At 64.9% G+C, this 18893-nt stretch overlaps 1 protein-coding gene across 2 annotated transcripts in view; it reads right to left on the bottom strand.

Annotated features, from left to right (window-relative positions):
* Window positions 1-18893, bottom strand: part of SORCS2 (sortilin related VPS10 domain containing receptor 2) — a gene marked incomplete at both ends in the record, with an annotated part of 184482 nt that overhangs the window by 90293 nt on the left and 75296 nt on the right. For both annotated transcript variants that reach the window (XM_084233654.1, XM_084233655.1), the window contains one exon: window positions 6965-7032. In XM_084233654.1, coding sequence (XP_084089780.1) covers window positions 6965-7032 — 68 coding nt within the window. The remainder of the gene's footprint in view (window positions 1-6964; window positions 7033-18893) is intronic.

The following is an 18893-nucleotide window of genomic DNA, read 5'->3' as shown; positions in this document are numbered from 1 at the left end:
CCCTCTGGTTGGAGCCAGCTACCCCCACCACCCGCAGCAGAGCCACTACCGTGCCAGCCCAGCGTGCGCCCTGCCGTGTCGCCGTGACCAGCCCTGGAGCCCCGCGTGACCTCAGCCCGGGCCCCTCCCAGGCACACGGGCCCCGCCTGCGGCCTCCGCTCTCTGGCATCACCCCCGCCCCGGCCTACAGCGCCAGTAACGCGTGGAGACTGGGGCTGCCAAGGGGCGCCCGCCTGGCTTCCCAGGGCCACTCGGGCGCGGCACCAGCCCTCTGCCAGGGAGGAGGCATCTGGGCTTCGGTCCAGTCTCTGGAAAACCCACCAATGGTGACCCCGGTGCCCGCCTGTCCTCACCGGGGCCAGGAGGGGGATGGGGGGCTGGTTTGTGTTTGTTTCCCCTTTTCTTGGCAGAAGTTTGGCCCAGATGTGACGGCCCAGAGGCGCGCCTTCCGCTGCCGGGTGCTGACGCCCAGGAACCCGCGGGGCCGGCCAGAGCAGGACAGGGGCTCCTTCCCTCTGCCCTGACATCCTCGCCTACCTCGAACACGATATTCACCCCCACGCTAGCTGGGAAGGAAGCCTGGGGACCTCGCAGCCAAGCGCGGGGTGCCCCAGGAGCTGGGGCCGTGGCTGCTGGTCGTGACCCGGGGCTGCCGGCCTGTCCCTGCCCAGCCTTGCTCCTGCGCTCTGCTGCGGCTCCTTATCGGTCCCCTCATCAAATTCCCCTGAGATTAGGGCGCGGGGGGGGGGGGGGGCGGTGGATCAGCTGATTGCCGAGCTGAGGCGTGAGAGGTGAGAGTGTGCAGGGGCGCAGAGGCGAGGGACTCCACACAGGGCACCCCACCAAGGTCTCGGGCGGGCGGGGAGGGGGCACAGGGAGCGCTCGCCGGGGGTGCTGCAAGGGCTGGCATGCCATGGGCAGCGGCCGTGTGCACCCAGCAGGGCCACACAGCCGGCTTCGTGCGGAGCCAAGGGCAGGGCGGGCTAATCCCGGGGCAGGCCCAGAGCCGCCAGCCGGCTCCCCCGGGGAGGGCGAGGGCAGGGTCCGCTGAACCAGCCCCTCGGCCCCCAGACTGCACGGGACAAGGTCGTGTCTCAGCGAGGTCCTGCTGGTACATGTGCTGACCCCGGCTCAGTTTACCCCTGTCCCTCCGCCGAGCCCCCCAGCCTTGCCCCCAGGTGGCCCTCTCAGCAGCCTGGCATACCCCTGAGGCCACCACTTCTGTCTGTGGCCGGCGTCCCCATGCGCACGGTCACGTGCACAGGCAGGGGCTTGCCCCTGGACCGCAGAGCCCCCCAGCAGCCCTCGAGAAAGCAGCGAGAGCGGGCGGGTCCTTCCGAGAGCTGACGCCCCGCCCCAGCCTGGCCTGCGGCAGCACCGCCGTGCTGGGCCCACCCGGCTCAGGGCGCAGTGGTTTGGTGGGAAGAGGTCTCGGGCGCCGCCTAGATCGGAGCCCCCTCCCCGAGAGGAACGGGCTGGCACGGGCTGGCACGGCCCGTGCATGCTGACATTGGCGGCTCAGCCCGACTGCCCCCTGGGCGCGCCCGGCTGGGGGCGGGACCCGCGGCTGGTGCGCAGGAGGGCTGACAGGTCGGGGCTGCTTATTTAGGGCGATGGGCATGTGATGGGTCACCGTGTGAGGCTCACCCCTCCCAGACAGGTTTCTCGGGCCAAGGCTCCCGTGGGAGGGACGCGATGATGAAACCCGTGGGCACCTCGGGCGGGTCCCTGATTTCAATGCCACTGGAGTCCCGGGGCACACCTGCCGCTGCGGCGACAGGACAGAGGGCACCCCAGGCCGCCGGGTGAGGGCCGGCGCCGGGACCGGACGGGGCATGGGCACCACCGCCCCCGTCTCTGCTCCCGCCTAGGCCGGCCTCCTGCGGGGCGTCTCCTTCGGAGACCCTGACACAGCCGGCCCACGCGCCCCGGCCCTGGCCGCCAGTCCCCAGCCGAGCCCACCAGGGCGCTGAGTTCATGCAGCCTCACGCCCGCTCGCCCCAGCTCTCACCCCTCACCCTGGTTCACACTGGTGTGCGTGCGCTCTCGCCAGCCCACACGAGCTCACACGCGTGGGGACGGAGGCAGTCACGGCCGCGACCTCGGCCCCCCCCCACCCTCCAGGCCGGGCCCGGCCCTTGCTCCCCAGCAAGGCTCGCACAGCCCTCTTGGGGCCCTGTTCCGCCCACCCAGGGCCGCAGGGAGTTCCGGAGAAAGGCCTCCACGCTGGAGTCCCGCCCCCAGCTCTGTTCTCTGTTCTCTGCAGCCCGCGCCGCCGCCCCGGCCTGGGACACGGCTCCTTGGCCTGGAAACAGCGTCGCCCCTCCCCAAACCTCTTCTCCATGCCCGCCCCGTTGCCACCTGCTGCCCCATGCCCTGGGCGGAGAGGGGCAGTCATGGACCTAGCCCAGGGCAGAGGCTGGTGGGGGGCCTGCTCTGGCAGACACATGCAGGGGGGGCGTCGTGCGAGTCCCAGCCAGGCGTGACATCACTTCCATGGCCCCGCGGCCTCCACCCAGCGCCATGCCCCAGCAGGGCAGCCGCCAGGAGACCTGTCCGTGGCCCCCTCCCCAGCCACAGTCAGCACCCCCAGAGAGGGCAGCCTAGGGGACCACGGTCCCCCCAAGAGCCCAGTCGAGAACAGAGACCTGCTGAGCCCGGTAAGTCGTTGATTTGGGGCCGTTTGTCTCGCAGCAAAGCCGATGCCTGCGTGACGCCCACGTGACGACCGCACGCCCGTGGCTGTCCCGCAGCGCCGCGCACCCAGCTCCCGAGCCCAGGCCGCACCTGTCTACCTTCCACGGGGCAGAGGCGTGGCTCTCTCACTCGACTCTGGCTCCCAGGTCTAGGGGCGCACCGGGGTGCACCTGAAATGTGCTGAAGGACAGAGATCCCTGCGCTCCAGGGCTGGGGACCCCAGATGCCATTGGGCCGACACGGCCCCGGGTGCTGTCTCCCTGCAGCCAGGTTTATGGCTCCCTCCTTGAAAGCACACCCGCGCAGGGTTTACTGCTAATAGAAAACAAAGACGGTTTTTCATATGTTCACTTGGGGAGTCTCATTAAAACGCCGTAAACCTTGAGGGCAGAGCGTGGCCATAGCGGCAGGGCAGAGCAAGCTCTTCTTCCGCGGCCCCAGGTTGGGGTGGGGGTGGGCGGGGGTAATGCCTCCTGAGACCCAGCCCGACCCGGCCCAGCCCGGACCCTCCCGACCACAAGCAGGGGGACCCTGCACCCACCCCGGGCCCTGGGGGCGAGGCGGACTCCACTGCACCCGGCACCCATCAGACCCCTCCCCGCTCTCCAGGACGCACGTTTCCGGTGGCCAAGACCCGTGTCTCCCACACCCGCCACTGCAGCCCCAACCCGCAGACCCAGGCAGAGCCCCTGGGCTGGCACACAGGCTTCTGAGCCCCCCTCGGCTCACAGCAGCGGCTCCCCAGGCCACCGTTAGCCACACTTCTCAGGACCCCTCACTCCGGAGAGGCCCACGCCTCTGTGTTCGCCCTGATACTGTGCTCTCTGGATCGCCTCCCCTGCCTGCCGCTGGAGAACCCCCATGCACCCTTCACAGCCCAGGTCAGACGCTCGTTCTGAAATGCCCGCTTACTCTCTCCTGTGGGCCCCTCAACAGTGCTCCTCTCTGACAAGGTTGCCCCATTCCCAGCCACCCCCAAGACCCAGCAAGGTGCTCATTAACATGTCGCTATCTCGGGCTCAACTGGGGCCCCAGAAGGCCTTTAACAGAGACAACCCCAGGGGCCGCATCTCCAGCTGCCTCCGTGCCAGGTGTCAGGAGGGAGGGGCTCCCGAGCACATGCACAGCCCCAGAGTCAGGCGCGGGCCCCCGCACGGGCAGAGGGGACTGCGCCCCGAGCTGGCAGAGTCTCCTGGCTTCTCTGAACGAGCCAAATGTAAGCACGTGGGGCTTTAAAAGGGGGCGCTTTCCCACCCACGCTCAGAGGAAGAGACCAGAACACAGGAGGGGCGAGCCCAGGGACGCAGGCAAGGAAACACGGCAGCCATCCCCGCGGCCTCAAGAAAGGGGTGCAGCCCGCTGACACCTTGACTTTAGCCAGCGAGGTGCTCGCCGGATTTTGACCTCCAGAACCCCGTAATAAAGCATTTGTGCTGCTTTAGGTCACTAAGCTGTGGTCACTTGATGTAACAGTCACCCACCTCCCAGCCTCTGCCCGCCGCCCTCTGCCCCCGCCACTTCCCCTGTGAGGCTCAGCCTCAGCACCAGGCGCCCATCGTGGCGCCATCGTGGACTCTCCGCCCCGGCTGGTGAGGTCCTGGAGGGGGGACACCCCATTCTGTTCATTCTGAATCTCCGATGCCCAGAGGGTGCCTGACACTTCTGGGACCTTGGGGAGCATGCGGCGATGGCCAGGGCTGGCTGGCCAAGGTGAGTGGCCTCCATCCACTCATGGGGTCAGCCGCAGAGCAGGTGCAGCCCGCAGCTGAGGGGGACATGCTCCACAGGGGGACAGAGCACCCCAATGTGGCTTATTTCTTGTCTAAATGACTATTTTCCTTTCCCTGGTCACATCAACAGCAGCTTCAGAAACAAACTCCACCCACACAAATGCGCTGCGCTCCCGACACCCTGAGGCTAGCGCCCGGGAGGGAAGGTCCCGGCGGAGGGTTCTCCTGAGGGAACAACCAGAAGGCGGGAGAAGCCGTGCAGGCCGCTGCCGCTGCACATCCCGACATCAGTGAAAACTGAGAATGACGCAGATGTCTAAAAATGGGGCTCTGGCTAAATAAATAATACCGCCTTCAGCTGAGCGTCTATTCCAGGCTTTGAAAATAGCGGTTTTGAAAATACGTAGGCGCATAGGAAAACGTTTAACACATACTATTAAATTGGGATTCAAAAATGATCAAACGTGTACATATTTGCATCTTGAAGAGACGCGTCAGAATATTCACCTCAGATTTGAACAGCTGCAGCCGCGCAGGCCGGGGACACGGTGGCTGTGGTGCGTGTTCTCTTCCAGTTGCCACACTTCAGAGATGGCTGCGTGTTACCATTTTTTTGTTTTAAGGTATTTTTCAGGGAGAATTTTCGGGAGCGGAGTTAGCAGCCGCTCTATCTAGAAGCCCCTGGAAAGGGTTGACGTGAGACACGTGTCTTGAGACATGCGCGGGGCCTGGTGGCTCACAATCGCCGGGCCCAGGAGTCCTGCAGGGCAGGTGGGGACCTGGGGCCCCAGGGAGGAGAGCGGGCTCTGTGGGAGGCCCGGCGAGGGGGCGTCTGAGCTCAGAGAAGAAGGGGACGTGGGCTCGTGAGGGCCCCCTGTCCGCGGGAGTGGATGCGGGAGGCCCTGTGAATGCTGCAGGGAGACGCCAGCCACAGAGCCAGGGAGAGCGTGAGAAGGTTCTCGCTAACGCAGCCCAGCACCAGATCATCACCCCAGCACCCACGGGCCCCCCCCTCGGCCCCACCTCTCCAAACAGCGTGCGAACGGACCGCGGGCTGAGAGGCCGGGCTGCGGGGCTCTGAGATGACCGGCGCGGCCACGTGTCTCTATAATGAAGCGGAGGAAACGTCTGGCGGCAGAGACGGGCGTGAAAACGGAACTCGGAAAATTAAAATCTGCAGGTCTGCACAGGAGAGCTGCTGAATGCAGGCAGCACGCTGCCCCGGAGGATGTCACGCGTTACGTCATCCAGGCCCCCCACTCCGGGGTCGCACCCCCGCCACAGATGGGGAGACTGAGGCTCTCGGGAGGAGAGCTCTGAGTCTGCCCGTGCCGTTGCTGGGAGCTCAGCCCACGTCTGCGGGCGCAGGCTGGTGCGGGCCGCAGGCAGGCAGGGGCCTGGAAAGGAGGGGCCTGGTCCGGCCTCGGGAGAGGAGGCTCCAGCAGCTCCAGCTGCTCCAGCCGCCGCGCAGCCAAGGGCACGGCCCTGCTCCGTTCCCCGAGCAGGACTGCGCGTCCAGGCCTCCCAGAGCGCGCCCTCAGCCAGCCGGCAACCTAGGCCCTGGCAGAGGAGCCGCAAGATTCCAGCCTCGTCTGGACACAGTGACCGTCCAACGCGGGGCATTTAGGAAAGTGACCGCCTACCTCTGCTTGGCGGGCGAGTTGCTCCAAAGTCCACCAGCAGGCAGGACGGGGACTCACGGGGGAGAGGGCTGGCAGCAAACTGTCCTCCCCGTGGACGTGGGCGGCGCTGCCGGAGGCCGGCGAGGGGTGGCTGAGAGGGGTGGGCTAGGGAGGGGTGTGGCGGGGTAAGCGGGACTCACCCACTCCCAGCCTGGGGCTCCCGACCTACGGCCAGCCCAGCGCTGGCCATGGCCACACCTGTCCTCACACGACGGCGAAGGACGCCCCAGCTTAAGGGACGTTTCCACAGCTGCCAGCCCCAGGACAACCCGGGACAGCCCGGCCCCCAGCAAAGGTACCACGGAGGCGGCTCGAGCCCGGTCTGGCCAGCAGGTTGGGGGTTTATGGGCTTCAAATAGCAAGTGAATAATTATCACCCGAGAAACACATGTCATGTCGGAAACCACCACCCCAACCCCAGGGAGTGCAGCCCCCGGGCCCCTCCCCGCCCTGGGCCTGCAGAGCCCAGGCGCCTCTCACAGCTGCCCCCCCAACTGCTGCTCCCCCACCTCGCTCAAACACCAAGAGGGCAGCCTGTGACAGGGCTGGCCCCCACCTGGAGACCCGTGGCCTCGGCTACTCGTTGACCAGCGCTGGGGCTGAGCCACGGCGGGCGGATGCATCTGGGAGTCTGAGCACAGCCGAGGAGATGGCGCACTGGCCTGACTCCTGATGCCAGCCCAACCCCCGCCCACCTCTGGGCGGGAAGAGGACGGGAGACGGGCAGGGCCTCTGCGGGGACCCACCGCCCACCCTGGGCCGGCTCCATGCCCGCGTCAACCCAGAGAGAGGACCCCACGGTGAGTGATTCTCAGCCCGGGGCAGCGAGAAGCCCCGCCCGCAGGGCTGACTTACCGCCACAGAGAACTTTCCAGAACCTTCCCCATATCTGCATGGTAGTACTTAGTCAGGATCAGGATCACCTGTGGCGGAGACAGAAAGAAAAGGCAGAGGTCAGCCGGTGTCGAGGGTCTTCAAGGGGAGCCCACGGCACGCCCCCACAGGGCTTGGGGTCTCCCGGGGGCTGGCCTTTCTCTGTGGGGGTCCCGGGAGGGGCTGGCACTCTTGCCTGGAGCCTTCAGACCCAGGATTGCTCTCGGGAGACTCTGGGAGCACCCTGGTCCAGAAGGGGTGACAGTTGCCGGTGGGGGGTCACCGAGCTCAGCCCCAACGGCAGGTGATGGTCCCTGGGGACATGCAGGGCTTTGTCCCCAGCACCTAGAACAGCCAGGAGCCCCAGGACAGCTGCGGGGCCCCCAGACTAGGGCAGGCCCCCACGGAAGGCTGCAGACATGCCCACGGCAGTGGGGGGACGCGCACCAGGTGGCCGAGGGGGCCCACGGTCACCGCGGCACACTCGCCTGTGCGGTGTTAAAATCGAACGGTTCACCCCCACACAGGGCCCGCGGCACAAAGCCGTTTCCTCTCACGCCTGAGCAGAGAGCGCAACGGCCGACAGCACTGAGAACCAACGTGCAGCCCAGAGTTCCTCCGAGCAAGCGCGGGAACGCGGAGAGAAAGGGAATGAGGCTTCGAGGCTTCGCCTGCCGGGCCAACCAGGGCGCCCCCAGCCCCTGCGCTTCCCCCGCGTCCAGTTTCATTCCACTCCTGCTGTCCCTGTTCGCTGTCCCTGCCACGCGGTTGCCATGGGAACCCCCGGGAAGCAACCGCGGCGCACCCTCCCCCGGCTCCCCGCAGGGCAGTTGGCCTGGTTAACTTGGGGTCACCACGCTGGCCGTCCGACGGGGTCCGTGGAGGCAGCCGGACGCTCCAGCACTCGGCCTGGCTGCTCCTGCTCCCCCGGGGCTAACGCCAGGACAGGCCGTCATCGCAGAGGCCGCGACGAGGGAAATAAACATCAAGCCCTCGGCAACGGCGCGTGGGGGCCGCCCTGCTCGGGAACAAAGCGGGGTCTCTCCCGGGGCCTCGGTGCCCGAGCTGGGCGGAACCTCGAGCCGGTGGCAGCGTGACAGGGCTGGGCACGCCAGGAGCGGCGTGTTTTTAACCTATTGATTTATATTTTATGGGTTTGCTGCTCCCGGAGGGGTTTCCAGGAGCCAGAGTGGGACAGCCAGGAAGGGCCCGCCCGTCCCGGGTGACTGACACCCGCAGCAGCGCCTGCCTCTGCGCCGCCTGCAACCCCGGAGCAGAGGAGGAGGTGGGCAGTGAGCCGGCCACCCCCTCAGGGCCAGAGCCAGGTCGGCCAGGGGTCAGGATTGAGTTAGAGCAAAGTTAGGGAGGGCTGGTTTAGGGCAGGGCTAGGCATAGGCAGAATTACAGTTAGGATTGGGGTTGGCACTGGGGTTAAACCTAACCTGGCATTAATTTGGGTCCAAAGAGGATCCCCTAAGTGTTAGCTTTGGGGTTGGGGTCGCAAGTGGGAGCTCTGTAAGGCACTGTTCACACGCTGTGGGTGGGGCTTGTTGGCGGCCTAGTGGGAAGAGCTGCGCTGAACAGCCTGGGCGGGATGCCACGCGTGAAGTGAAATATTCTCTGAAGTTTGTTGAATGAATAAATCAATAAACGTCCCAGCCTCACTCTGGCAGCCACAGGCACGTCTGTCCTCCTCTGTACCCCTCCCCCTTCCTCCCCTGGCATGGACTCCTGCACCTCTCCACCCACCCAGCAAGTGTGCCTTACTGGGATAGCATGGGTGCCACCTCCTCCAGGAAGCCTTCGGGGCTGTCACCCTCCCAGGTGTGAGCAGTTGATGCCACCAGCTTTCCCACAGCAGCCACGAGCTCTGAGGTGGCTCTGCCCCTCCCCCGTCCTCCCTGATGCCAGCTCCAGGAGAGGCCGGTGGCAGGGGAGAGCGCACAGCCTGCTGTGAGGCAGCCCCCCCATCTGCAGCACCAGAGGATGGTGCTCACAGGTCCCGAGTGGCGGGGACGATGCTGTGTGGCACCAAGTGTGAAGTACAGGGCCCCCTGCCAAGTGGCAGTCCCTTCCCTGCTCCACAGCCAGGGGACAGGGGGGCCCCAGCAGCCGACTGCAGGGAACAGCCACCCTCCCTGAGTCTGGGACACCCTCCTCCCCACGGAGCCGAGATTCGGCCTGGCCGCTGGGGGCCCGGCTGCAGGAAGAGAACTGGGGGGCACCCAGCACGTCGCCTTGACCCGGCTCCATCTCGCGGCGGGCTGTGCGGCCCCTCCTGCCCCCCGAGCTCCTCGGGAAGGGGGAGGCCGCTGGGCCCGCAGCCCTGGTGGTTAGACAGCAGGCGCTGGCCGGGCTCCAGGGGCAGGGGTCTGCAGCGGGGGTCCGGGGGCGGGGTCCGGGGGCGGGGGCAGTGGCCAGCAGACGGACGTCCCGCCGGGCCGTGAGGGCGTCAGGGCCAGGGCTTCAGCAGCCTGGGAGACGAGGGATTCTGATAAGGGTCTGGGGGAGGACTCGGGGCCCCTCCCCCTGGGCAAGGGTGTCAGCAGGGGTCTGGACCCGGGCCAGCCTCCCACCGAAGGGTCTGCATGGAGTCCTGCTCTCCCCGGCGGCCGGGGGTTTCTGTCACGTGGGTGCAGGCAGCTGGCGAAGGACACGGCGCTCTGGGGACTGTTTCTGCAGCTTGTTATTCTTTTCAAATAAAAGGTGCAACAACACAGTCCTGCTCCACCCTGGACACCACACGCCCGGCTTCTTTCTGGGTTCGGGGGCCCTTCCGGAGCCAGGCTGCACCAGGGCCCGGCTGGGTGTGGAGGTGAAGGCGGGTGGGGGACGGGTGGGGCACGGAAGGCCACCCTCCAGCAGGCCGCAGCCCTGCGCACAGCGCCCTCCCAGCCCTGCCCCGCCGCTCGGCCTGCAGTGGGCAGTTCTGCAACATTGAGGTCTCCCTGCCCCCCCCCCCCCCCCAGGGACTCACCGCAGGCTCCGCTGCCTGGGAGATTAAGAACCCTCTGCCCACACCCCGTCAAGGCTGGGCCCCCTCCTGGCCACCACAGAGCCTGGATGCCCCCTGGGCCGCGGGCTGCCTTATTGGTAAACGGGCCTGTGAGGAGGGCACAGAGGGTCTGGAGACGAGATCACTAGGATCGCATAAGTGCCCCCCAATCTAAAGGCCAGTGACCTTAGAAAGAGAAGAAGGAGCCACGGCACGGTGGGGGCACCGCGGATGGAGCAGCGCTGGGGGCTGAGGCTGCCCGGGGAGGAGCCCGGCAGCCCCCACAGGGCCCTGCCCCCGCCCCTGGAGCCCGGGCCAGGCCTGCTGCTAACCACCAGCTGCGCCGCTCGTCCTGGCGCCCTGGACAGCAGACCCTGCCCATCCAGAGGAGGACACCAGCACACTGGAAGCCACACAGCCGGGGGATCTCCTGGGCCCTGGCCCCACGGCGCCCCCAGCACACAGAGCCCAACCCAGGCTGGAGGAGGTCCCCCCGCGGCCGGCCAGCTCCCCAGAGCGCCACTAGCTCCCTGCCCAAGCTCCGCCCAGAGAGGCTTGGTCCCCCCCATCCCCCCGCACCCTCACTGCTGTTTGGAAGTCGGGGTAGCTGAGAGCCCCACCCGCCCTCCCCAGGAGCCCCGGGGCACTGGAGGAACCCAGTGTTTAAACAGCCGAGAACCACCGCGCTCGGCAAGGACCCCTATAAATCAAAATCAGTCGGTAGAAAATAAATGTAGGAACATGACCAAGGTGTGGAAAATGGAATTTTTACACCAAATCTGTTTAAGGGATAATGTATTTCCTGAAGGGGCTCCTGTGGGACTCCCAGCCCGGCCGTCCTTGGAAAACTCCGATTCCTCTCCGTCCTCGTGGCCCGATTGGGCTTTCACGCCACCCGTCACCCCTCTCTGACAGCCAGACGCAGTTATTGGCGACACCCCAGGGGGCTGCTCTCCCAGGCTCAGCTCCTGGGCTTCTCCGGGGCATCTTCTGACCCATCTGCGTCCGGGAGAGGCGCGGGGGGGCTGTGACGTGGCCACAACACCCCTCAGCGTGGGAAGAGCCGGGGGCATCCTACAGGGGTGGAAGCTGCGGATCCTGTTTTTAAAATAGGGTCCCCAGACTTCAGGGCCCTCCCGCCCCCGACAGCCAGACACCCTTGGAAACAAGGCCCCACACCAGCCCAGAGGGTGCTGTGCGCAAGGGGACGGGGGCAACTGGGGAACCAATGTGGGGGTGCAGGGCCCCTGCACCCCAGCCCTCAGCCTCAAGGAGTCCAGACAGGATGGCTGTTCCCCATGGCCCGTCTCTCAGGATTTCTGGAAAGCGGGGCCTGGTGGTCAGACACCACGTAGGTAGATGCCCCTCAGGGCCTGCGCCAGCACTGAGAAGACTAGTTACCAGCTGGAGAAATGGGGGGCAGCAATGAAATTGCACCCCCTTTTCAGGAACCCTTTCCTCTCAAGCACTGAGTGCGAGCTGACTTCTGTGGGCCTGCGGCCTTCGGCCTTTGAGGCCGGCTGCCACCGCACGTGTATTTAAATCACATCTCACGGCTGCGTGGGTGTCGGGAAAGAGCATTTCAGTCACATATCCGAGCAGCCGCCTGACCTACAGTGTTTCCTGCTCATTTTCAAGGAAGTTTTAACACTTTTGTGGGTTCCCAAATGTCCTGTGTCTGCAGGAGAGAAGCCCCATGACGCCCCAGTACAGCCCCTTCCCGCCGGACCCCAGGCAGCGGCCCCTCCCCAGCCCACTCCCCCCAGGCCCTTCTCAGGGGGATCATGGCCCCCCTCAGGACCAGCTTCCACACACACACACACACACCCTGCCCCCTGCGGCCCTGCAGGCTCCTGCCAAGAAGCTCTAAACCTGCAGCCTCCCGCGCACCAGCACCACCTGCTGCCCGTCTCCGAGGTGCAGGCCAGTCTGGGGCCAAGCTGTCCAGGGGCCAGGAGTTCTTCCCGTCTCCCCACAGGGTGGCCTTCCTGCCCCTGCTGTGGGGGCTGGTCTCCAGCCTCCCTGGGGACACCTAGAGATGGCACTGGCAGCCCCTGTCAACTGTAACCAGTGTGCATGCAAAGCACTGGGGGTGGGGGGAGCCTCCCTGGGGAAGCCCTCAGGGCAACCTGGCTGCCCTGGCCCCCCGCACTGGCGGCCAGACCTGCTGCACAGAGGCCCCATCCCCCTCAGTGCACACACCATCAGCTTGCCCTGCTTAGGGCTGGCTTCCCCCATGCCCCCCAGTGCCTCCACAGCCCCCCACGCAAGGCCCCAGTGTCTATGTCTGACTGTCAAGATCCCCTCCTTCCTCCTGCCCCGCCCTCGCCCACCTGCCTGTGTTCCTTGTTTCCTGCCCCCTGCAGAGCCGGAGGAGGCACAGGTATGGCCACAGCGGGGCCAGGGCCAAGAGGGCCCCTTTACCTGTCACCAGCGAGGAGGGCGTGTGCCTCCTGCCTCCCAGCCCGCACACAGTAGGTCCTCAGCCTGCTCAGGGCTGCAGGCCAGAGTTCGCGCAGGGAGCTGTCGCCCTGACCCTGCTCCTCCCACCAGACACCGGGGGACATGGATCCCTAGTGTCCACTGTTCTGGAAAGTTCTTTCAAAGAGGAGACTGGAATAGTACTTGAATAAGAAAGTGGAGGACAGCTGGAGCAGACTTTCCTCCTGCAACCAGACCCCCCCACCTGTCCTCTGCCGGGCGCCCCACTCGCGGGGAATCTGCCTTTGCCAGGGGAGAGGAGCAGGGCGAGGGGGTGAGGGAGGGGTGAGGGGAAGCGGAGACAGGAGGGAGGAGGAGACGGGCTGGGTCACTCTCAGGCCCGCCCTGACAGGGCACAGGTGGCGCGGCGGGCGCACGGGGTCAGCCACGTCTTTTGCTTACCCGGGTCACCTCCCTGCACAGCCCGTGAGCAGGGCTGAGCTGGCGCAGCTCAGAGGCTGACCATGGTGTACCCCATCCTCCCTGCGGCAGACGCCCCCACTCTGCACACCTGGCCCTGCCTGCGGGCGCCCACCGCCGCCTCCCCACGACGCCCCAGGAGTCCAGTACTGGGCGCTCACTGCCCCTCCACACCGCAGGACACGCAGCTAGTGTGACGGCCACTGCCCGTGGGCCCTGCTCCCGCACACAGCCAGGGCCGGCGGCCGCTCCCCGGCCAGACCCGCGGACACGGCCGCACGTGTCCCCAGCCCTGCCCGCGGGAGGCCCAGCCGGCCCCACGCCCCAGGCTGAGGGGATACGTCTCTGAAGACCCTGACGTGCCCTCGGGGGTGGCTCCCTGGGCACTGGCCGACGCCCATTCTTCTCTGCAAGGGCCCCTTTGAGAGACGCTGGACACGAGAACCGTCCCGGCCAGCAGGACGCAGCGGCTGTGGGGCGAGGGCCCGGGTGCGGGAGAGGCGTCGCAGTCACGCGCCCACTGTCTGAGGCCGAGTATTTTAGGAAAAGCAATTTAAAAATAACATTAGGCGCTTTCTAAAAAGCACTTTTCTGCAGCTGTCGCCGCCGTGTCCCCCAGACACCACTGCTGCCGGCTTTCGCAGAGCAGGAGACGCGGGCACTGAGCCCGCTCTGCTCAGAGTCGAGAAAACCCTGCCCGCTCCGGCCAGGCGGCTGTGGAGGGCGCCCGCCTGGCCCGGTCACCCCTCTCCGTGGACGCAAGCCTGCCCTCGTCCCTGCGGGCTCAGCGCGCTGGTCACAGGCACTAGCTTGCACACCACACTGACGGGGAGCCCCCACCCCACGCCCGCCCCTAGTCAGCTCCATCTGTCACAACGCCCTGAGCACCTGCCCGTCGGTCCCAGCTCTGCCCGGGGCTCTGCCGTGCCATCCCGTGGTGCCCTGGACAGCCGGGGGCACCCGACCTCCCTCCCTGCCCAGGGGTCAGGCCGCCCCAGCTCCCATTGGGCTGGCAGCAAATGGGACGCACGGGGGAGCCCAGCCCATCCCGCCCACGCTCGGCCTCTGAGGGCGGCCTCTGCCCAGGCCAGCATCAGCCACCCTCCCGCACAGCGTCTCGGGCAGGAGAGCCCCACCGAGACCCGACACCTCCCTCCCAATGACCGCTGGAGACCGGGTGGGCATCGCAGACGGCGGGGGCAGCGAGGCACTCTCCTGGGCAGCCCAGAACTAATGAGTGTCTGTGGCAACAAAGGGGCGAGAAGAGGGAGGTGCCCTTCCTCTACAGGACGGTCCCAGGAGGCCCAGACTGGGGACCAGTCTGCTCTCCACTGCGGGGGCGGGGGTCGCGGGGCCTGCAGGGCGTGGCAGAGGCCTGGGGGCGCACGGGCAAGCCCACACACGGGCGTTCTCAGCAGTGGGGCGACTGCACCCCTCCAGGGGCAGCTCGGATCTCAGTGGACCCACAGAGAGCACCAGCCAGGAGGCAAGGATGGTGCACCCCGCACCGGCCCTCGCTCAAGGTCACTTTCAGGAGAAACTGGTTTCAGAGCACGCAGTGAGGGGCCGTCCTCCCGCAGGCCCTGGACGTCCGTCTCTCGGGACGAATCAGCCTGAGCCCAGCTCCTCTGCGCGTCTAGGGGATGCTCAGGAATCCCGGCTAAAAGCGGGCATGGGGGGCTCCTTCCCGCGAAAGTGGGGACGTGTGTGGCTTGTTCGGCGAGAAGATTCACCCGAAGTCAACTCCACAAGCTCTTGCGGGGGGAGCCCCGGACTCCCTAGAGGGGCAGGATGGCAGCGACTCTGCGGGGGCCAAACATGAGGCCGGAACGTGACCTCAAGTGCGTGGAGCCGGCCTCCCTCCGGGGGGCCCGCGCAGAGCAGGCCGGGCAGATGCAGCTCGAGGGCAAACTTCCGGAGCCCGCCAGCTAAATCACAGGCTTGGCATCTCCCCTTCCAGGGACGGCGCCCCTGCCGCCGCCGTCACAGGGGGAAAGACAGAGCCGCCTCCATCAGCTTGACAAAGACAAAACACTTGCGCGAGGAGGCCTGTCTAAGCCGAGCGGCCATGGGAAGTTAATGACGGGGCGGCCGTGCCATGCCGCAGGGCGCCCGCTCTCACGGGAAGCGGGGCGAGCGCCTGCCGGGAGCAGCTGCGTCCACGGCCTGTGGCCTCCTGTGCCTCCGGCCCCCGGAGCAGACCCTCGGCAGAGGGCCTGGCCTCGCTGCGTCCTGTCCCCGGGTGGCCGGGCCGACACCCTGCTGCAGCAGCCACAGCTGTGTCAGTGTCCGTCCCGGCGCCGCTGGCCCAAGCAGCCCCGGCGGGGAGCTCCCCACGCCGGCCAGATCAGCACCACCAGCAAGCACAGACGGGACGGTGGGGGGGGATCCAAGGAAACGCTCAGACGCAGCATGACCAGAAAAACGTCAGGAGCTCACACAGCAGGTCCAGCTGTCCCTCCTCATGCCGCCAAAGCCAGACGGAATGCTGAAGGCCACCACCGGACGGCACCCTAGCTGGGCAGACGGGCCCCTACGCAGGAGCCACAACCAGTACCCGCGAGGCCTACAGCACGGGCCCTCCTCACTGCAGCCACTGACTGGGCCACACCCCACTGCTGCCCGCATGTCCAGAGGGGCCCCTGGGGCCCTGGGGCTCCCCTCTCTCCGTGGCACACTGGCCAGGTCTCCCCTGTACGCTTCACATGAGCAGGAGGGCATCGAGGGCGAGAGGTCCTGTTTGTGCAGCTGCAGGGGTGGGGGCGGCCACCGAACTCTGTCCAGATGGGCCCCAGTGGCCCAGCTGCCCCCGCGGTGGTGGAGAGCTGCCGCCACAGCTCCTCCTGGTGAACGCGCGCCTCGCCCCGCTTGTGTTTGCATCACGAGCACAACCTGGAACTTTCTAAGCCACACCCATGTACCTAATTTCATCGCCACAACAGCCCCGGGATTGGACGCCTCAGGCTTTGCCTTTCTGTGCTTCTGAGGGAATGCATTTTCCTACCAGACCGTCCACCTGCAAAAGAGGGTGCCCAGGCCCCAACAGTGGCTGGCGTTTGTGTGCAGGGAAGTATTTGTAAGCAAGCTTGCTGGCTTGCTACTCTCAGTGGGCTAAGATGATTTCCACTCCACGGGGCTTCGTGAGACCCTTCGCTGCCTCTTCCAAGAAATTCTTCCTTCTCTTTTTCCATCCCTTTAAAATGAATCATTATGGTGCTTTCCACAATTGGTGCTAAATCATAAGCCAAACATCTACCTGCAAAAACAAAGAGCCTCAATCCTTACCTCACACCATAGATAAATGTCAACTTGAAATGGAACCTAGATGTAAATGTAGAGTCTAAAACTATAAAACTTGTAGAAGAAAATGTGACTTTGAGTTGGTCAAAGATTCTTAGATAAGACCTAAAATCATGGAGCATAAAAAGACAGTGTGATAGAGCTAAGGATGAGTTGGACTTTATCAATGTTAAAAATTGATGCTCAGATGACACTGTTAAGAAATAGGAAAAAAGCCACACTGGGCCTCCCTGGTGGCGCAGGCGGTTGAGTGCAGCGCTGTGAAGCTGTCTGCAGCCTCTGCAGTGCCGGTTCAATCCCTGCCGGCCGTGGAGCAACCCACATGGCGCGCAGACCTCTCCTGTCTCCCCGCTGCTCCCCTCTGCAGTGTACTTTGGTCAGTCTGCCTGTTCTGTTTCCTGCACTGTCTCTGGTGAATCCTCTCACCCTCCTGCCCATCTAGCCTGTACCCCAGCTCTTGTATAAATAAAACAAATCTTTAAAAAAAGCCACAGACTGGGAAGTAATGTCTGCAAAATATACACCCAACAAAGGATTTGGACCCAGAATATGTAAAGGGCTCTAATAATTCACTAATACAGAGTATTATACAATACAAAGGAAAACAGTACAACAAAAATGGTAAAATATTTGAATATACCTTTTCCAAAGAAAAGATACGGATGGCAACTGAGCACATGAAAAGGGGCTTAGCGGCTTTGGTTATTAGAGAAATTAAATCACAGAGCGCTCTCATGACACTTGTTAGAATGGCTAAAACTTTAATGTTGACAATACCAAGTGCCGCCAGGGATGAAGGGCAACCTGGCGGCTACTTTGGAAACGATGTGCCTGTGGAGCAGACATTCGCCCACCCCGCCATCCCCATCCTAGGTGTCTGTCCGAGAGAAGTGAAACGCAGGTCCACCGGAAGACCGTGTACAACGCCCAGGAAATGACAGGCTCCGCGGCTATCCCTGAAATGCAGAGTGGACAGTCTCACAGCGGCAGGAGGCGCCGACCAGCCCTGGGGGCGGACCCACCCAGACATCCCCATGGCGTAGGCCCCAGGAGGCCTGGGCAGTGGTCTCAAACGGGGTCTACTTGGCAATGGCTGGGATTTTTTTGACTGCCCGCGTTGGCATCTAGTGGGAAGGCAGGGCAGGAGGCTAAGCTAGCTGGATGCAGAGACCAGCTCCTGCAGGAGCACCCAGAAGATCAGTGCCACGGGGCCAAGTTAGCCCCCCCCAACACTCCCCCTGCCGGGGCCAGGATGGCTTCTCACGAGGAAAGCAATGTGGCTGGTTCCCACCGGCGCTGCCGCGGTGGGCAAGCCCCTTTGCGGCTGCCTCTGGGGGGGTCGGCCACACTTTCAATCCTTTGTGGCAGCCGGCCGCAGAGATTCTGCGGAAGACGAGGAAACTGAGGTGAGACACTGCTTTGTTCCCCCAAGGGCACGCGGCCACTGAGGGCCCCGACGCCACCTGCCGCCGCGGGGCTCCAGCTCCGTGCGCAGGGATTCCCCGGCCGCGCAGCTCATCCACAAGTAATTAAAACCTGCAGTTCCCAGCCCCGTGCACCGCGGAGAATTCCAAGTCGCCACCCGGCAGCTCACAGCCTCGCTCCTCTGTGAACACCCCGTCCCTGCCCCGGGGGGAGGAAATAGCTCAGACTCTGACTCAATTCATTATTTTTTTCATCAGATAATAAATGAATAGCGTCCTACCAAGACACTGAAATCCAGAGCAGAGCAAGGCAGAGTGCAAGGCCTAAGTATGAAATAATGAATTTATAATCCCTCTGAAGAGCAGTCGGGACAGGAAACTGACATCGCCATGGAAACCAGGGAAATGTCCTGGGGCTCCGGAGGAGGACAGAGGGGAGCCACTTCAGACGTGCTCCAGGAAGCGGTGAGTGATCCGCCCACCGCGCTGGGCACAACAGTGGGACCCTGAAGGCCTCAGGATTGGGCCTCCATGGCCACCAGGGCAGGAACAGCAGCTTCTGCAAACCCAGGACCTGCAGTCCCGCAGACGTGGGGCCCACCGATGCAGAGATGCCTCAGGGCACCACAGAGGACACCCAGACCTCAGGACGGTTGCCCCGTGCCCAGACTGCACACAAACTCGCCTCCTGCTTGGTGTCAGGGGATGCAGGAACAGGGAACAGGGAGAGATGCGGGCTGGAACTGCCCTCGGAACAGGAAGAGATGCAGCCTGTATCCTGTGCTACCAGGTCCCACGGAGGCCCCCCAGATCCTACCAAGGTCCAGAGTAGATTTCCAGAGGGAGACGCAGGGGCGAGGTTGCAACAGCAGCAGCCACTGTCCCGGGACACACGGGCCTGCGCCAGGTGGGCCGGAGAAAACAGAGCCCCAGAGGGTGAGCAGAGGAGACACAGGTCCAAGTGGGAGGGAGGGGCTCCCCACGTCCAAACAGATAAAGGGGAGCTGCCGGGCCTTGGCAGAGACCACTGGGGGGCAGGGCGCAGGGGCCAGAGGAGGGCCGAGTGGGGTGGGGGCAGCAGAAAGGGTGGGAGCCGGCCTGGCATCACCCCAGGGCAAGGGCGGTGTGGTGACCACAGTGGTGGCGGGGGGCCCTGCCTTTGCTCCCGCTGGAAAGGCTGTGGCGGGTGTGTGCCCCCTTCCAACAGCTCGGGCAGGCGCCAAGGGCCTAATGTAAGTGGTTTTATGCATGTTAATTCTAGTCTGAGCTTTGCCGCAGCTACTCGTGGAAA

Source organism: Talpa europaea (assembly GCF_964194135.1).
Source record: "Talpa europaea genome assembly, chromosome: 5".
NCBI classification, from domain to species: Eukaryota; Metazoa; Chordata; class Mammalia; order Eulipotyphla; family Talpidae; genus Talpa; species Talpa europaea.
The sequence above is the reverse complement of the archived record's forward strand: the minus strand, read 5'-3'. Positions and strand labels throughout refer to the sequence as shown.